Source organism: Parasteatoda tepidariorum, chromosome 2 (assembly GCF_043381705.1).
Source record: "Parasteatoda tepidariorum isolate YZ-2023 chromosome 2, CAS_Ptep_4.0, whole genome shotgun sequence".
NCBI lineage: Eukaryota > Metazoa > Arthropoda > Arachnida > Araneae > Theridiidae > Parasteatoda > Parasteatoda tepidariorum.
In genome coordinates, this window is record NC_092205.1 from 31,506,122 (window position 1) to 31,509,593 (window position 3,472).

The window sequence follows — 3,472 nt, forward strand, 5'->3', positions numbered from 1 at the left end:
TTTGTTAAAAACAATGCTAGTTAATTAACAAAACTAATTTTTTTTTTTGAAATGTTAATTAAGGTGTCCACTTACATATTCGGCTAATAATTTTTATTTGTTTAAACAAAATTACTTTGCTACAATGTAATATTCTAATACCAAAAAAAAGTACTTACGTAGCGTGAAAATATCTTTTGTGATATAACTCTTTCAGAAGTACGTAAAAATGGTTGCCAGCACGGGTGTACACGTAAATTTATTAAATACATCTTGTGAGCCACCTGGGAACCAAATCTAGAATCCGAAACTCAAAAATTTTGCTCTGTTACAATCGTACCTTGTTACAATTGACCCCACTCTCCCCTATCAATTACTTTACACCTTTATCATAGTTTCGGATCAAAACTGATAAATATAATATCGATACAGACAACGAGCTTGACAGATAACTATGAAAAAATAAATGTTAATTGCTCCCTTTCTTTTAATCAACTGACTTAAAGGTTCAATTTCACAGGTTATAGGTATAGGAAGGGACAGGTTATAGGTATGGTATAGGAAATAATTTTACAATTATTTAAGCAATCAGAATAGACGCAAGAAATTAACATTACTTACCCAGGCTGAAGAGGTGGTTGTGATGGATAATATCCTCCCACAGGTTGCTGTACTATTGGATTAAAAGTATTTCGCTGAGCCCAATAATCTGGTTGACCAATATAAGCTGCAGGTGGTTGTTCATATGCGCCATAAGGTGGGGGAGCCATTGGACGTTGAGCCATATTTTAATTCTGAAAAATATTAAAACAATATGAGATATGCTAACACTGAACAAAAATTAATAAACCTAATAATTTTCAACAAACAATTATTTCAATTTGAATTAAAAATACAAAAAGGTATAAAAATTAATTAAGGTAGACTAGCAAACTACGAAGAAAAATTGTTTTAATAACTCTTCATTAAAATAATTATTTACAGGATGTTCAATAAGGATTACTCTTAAAATACGTTTTTAGAATCACTATCAAAACTGAGAATAGAAAAGTATGCGCCGAAGAGTCACAAAATAATAATTTTACCTCGTTTGTTCTCGTTGTTTGTCTCGAATGTCCTCGTTGCTTGAACCCTATGCTACTCTGTGTCGGAGTTAGACTCAAAATATGATACAACGGATATTTTGTTTTATTTTTTGTGCAGGAGCCATGTTTGGCTATACCACACTTCGCACTTTGTAAAAAAAATGTCAAAAGTTAAAAACTTAGTTAAAACATTTTGACGCAAATGGTACACGGGTTTCTATTTTACATATGTTTTTGATGCTTTAATTTCAAGGAAAAATATATTTTAACATTTTTTAATCATTAAAACAATCTAATAGTTACTAAAAAGATCTGCTAGATTATCGGAATTATATTTGTGCTTAAACATAAAAACTGAAATAAAGTAGATTTTCTTTCCCTCATATTCAAGCATTTATCAATTTAAATTAATTTGAAAATAAAAGAAATTTTAATGATGAATAACTGGTTTTTTAGATCTAAATGATGACAAATAAGTTCAAATTTAGAAAATTACTGTTTGGAAGATTTTACATTTAACTCTGAAAAAATACCGATGTTTCATGCTGTTTTTTATAATTATAAATTATTAAAATACTAAATATAATATTTCTAACTTATTTTGAGTTAAATTAATACAAATATGTAAAAAGTATGAAAAATATGTTTAATAAAATCATCAAAGGGTTAAAAAAAATCATATTAATATAAGGGTTAAAAAAATATATCAGACATTGAATAAAAACATGTGACTTTAAGATGAAACACGGGAATGAAAGTATGGGAAGAAATATCTCCAATTAAAAATAGTTAAGTTATAGTACCTTTGTCTGAGTTGTTTAAATTTTATGCACTGTCTCAAAATGCGTTTTGCTTTGAAAAGTTCTGCTACAGAGATGTACATTAAAAGTCACTATATAGATTTGTTTCTTTCCAACTTTAATAAAATGAGACTATAATTTGATTTGCAAAACACAAGGTTTTGTGGTATGCAAAAGCCAGAGGTGACTATGCTGCGTCAACGTCAGCCAACAAAAGGCGATCATTCTTAAACTTTCAGCTTAAAACTAAAATGACAAATAACTTATATGAAAATGACACAAGAAAATCAAAATTACCGTCAGTTCAAAGTTATTTTTAAGTAGTGTGCTTAGCCATCCATAACTAAGCAGATTAAGGAGAGAGAAAAATTTTACAATATTAATAATTGTAATAAAAAAATATAGTTATGTTACGCCGTAAGGTAATGTCGTTATTTTACCTTCCCTTTATTAAAGTTTAAAAGTAAAATAATAACAAAATTTAAAAAAAAACCAAATGTGTTAAATATATCAAACAGCTAAAAGGGATTTCTATAACCATAATCAATATGCTGTAATTGATAATCATTTTGAATAGACAAGGCTTAGACTGTTTTCCTTTCAGAATTAATCCTCTATGTTAAAATTTTAAAGAAATTAAAATAACTGAATTCGGCGAACCAAAAATGTACCATAAAAAGTTTTAAATTGTTTTAATTTAAATAACTTGGGAAAAATAACACCATGTAAATGAGGATTAATGAACGTAAGAAGTAGATTAATAGGTATTACAATTTAAAATATTGTAATTGAATAGTTTACGTAAATTCTTAGAAAATCTGTTTAACTTGTTTAAAAATCTTTCTTTCCATTTGAACCATAGCACACGAAATTATATTTAACAAAGAATGACTCGTTCAAAAATATTAAATCATATTTACCTGAAGCCAATATTGAAGTTAAAAAATGCTATTATAATTAAATTTAATAATTTTTAAATTTAAAATAAAATTTGAAAAATGCTGTATCTCAATGCGCATTAAAATCGGTAGCAATGTAGAGTAACTCAATGATATACATTAACGTAAACAAATGTAATAAAACATGAGGGTGTGAATTAACCGTCTTTGGCGACCATTTTGGTTGCTCTCGTAATTTCACCGTTTCGTAGTACCCCCTGCTTTCTGCGATTTATTAACACGAACAAATATTTAATTTACTTTACAGTACAGACACCTTAGATTTTGTAACCAAATCATATACTATATGCAAATCACATCTAAGTTAAAGCTCATTATTTACCTTATAAAATTGTATTCACTTACTTCTTAATGAGCTCAAAATGGGTGTCTACACAATATCGAAATGTCAAGAGAAAAAAAAAGTCTGTCAATTGTTGACAGATTTAGTTATAAAGTTAAAGGATTAACGTCCATAGACAGTCTAATTTGAAAGTTCGAAAAATATATTCAAACAGGTATAACCTTATGTTGTCCTACTTTAAAATCTTGCTTATGTGAACCAAGGCAGCAAAGGACTTTCAATTTTTTTTTTTTTAGAAATTATCAAGAGATTAGTTTGAAATTTTCAGTATAAGTTCATCTATTATATATAACTAGTGGGCTGCGC

At 27.8% G+C, this 3,472-nt stretch overlaps 2 protein-coding genes across 4 annotated transcripts in view; both read right to left on the bottom strand.

The window, feature by feature from the left end:
* Positions 1–3,302, bottom strand: part of LOC107445305 (uncharacterized) — a 15,062-nt gene extending 11,760 nt beyond the window's left edge. For all 3 annotated transcript variants that reach the window (XM_071178120.1, XM_071178122.1, XM_043055107.2), the window contains exons 1-2: positions 3,169–3,302; positions 601–773 (exon numbers count right to left, since the gene is read on the bottom strand). In XM_071178120.1, the coding sequence (XP_071034221.1) occupies positions 601–764 (164 nt within the window). In that variant the 5' untranslated portion in view covers positions 765–773; positions 3,169–3,302. The remainder of the gene's footprint in view (positions 1–600; positions 774–3,168) is intronic.
* The window catches only part of LOC107445306 (L-xylulose reductase), a 45,280-nt gene that overhangs the window by 33,014 nt on the left and 8,794 nt on the right, over positions 1–3,472 (bottom strand). The window lies entirely within an intron of this gene.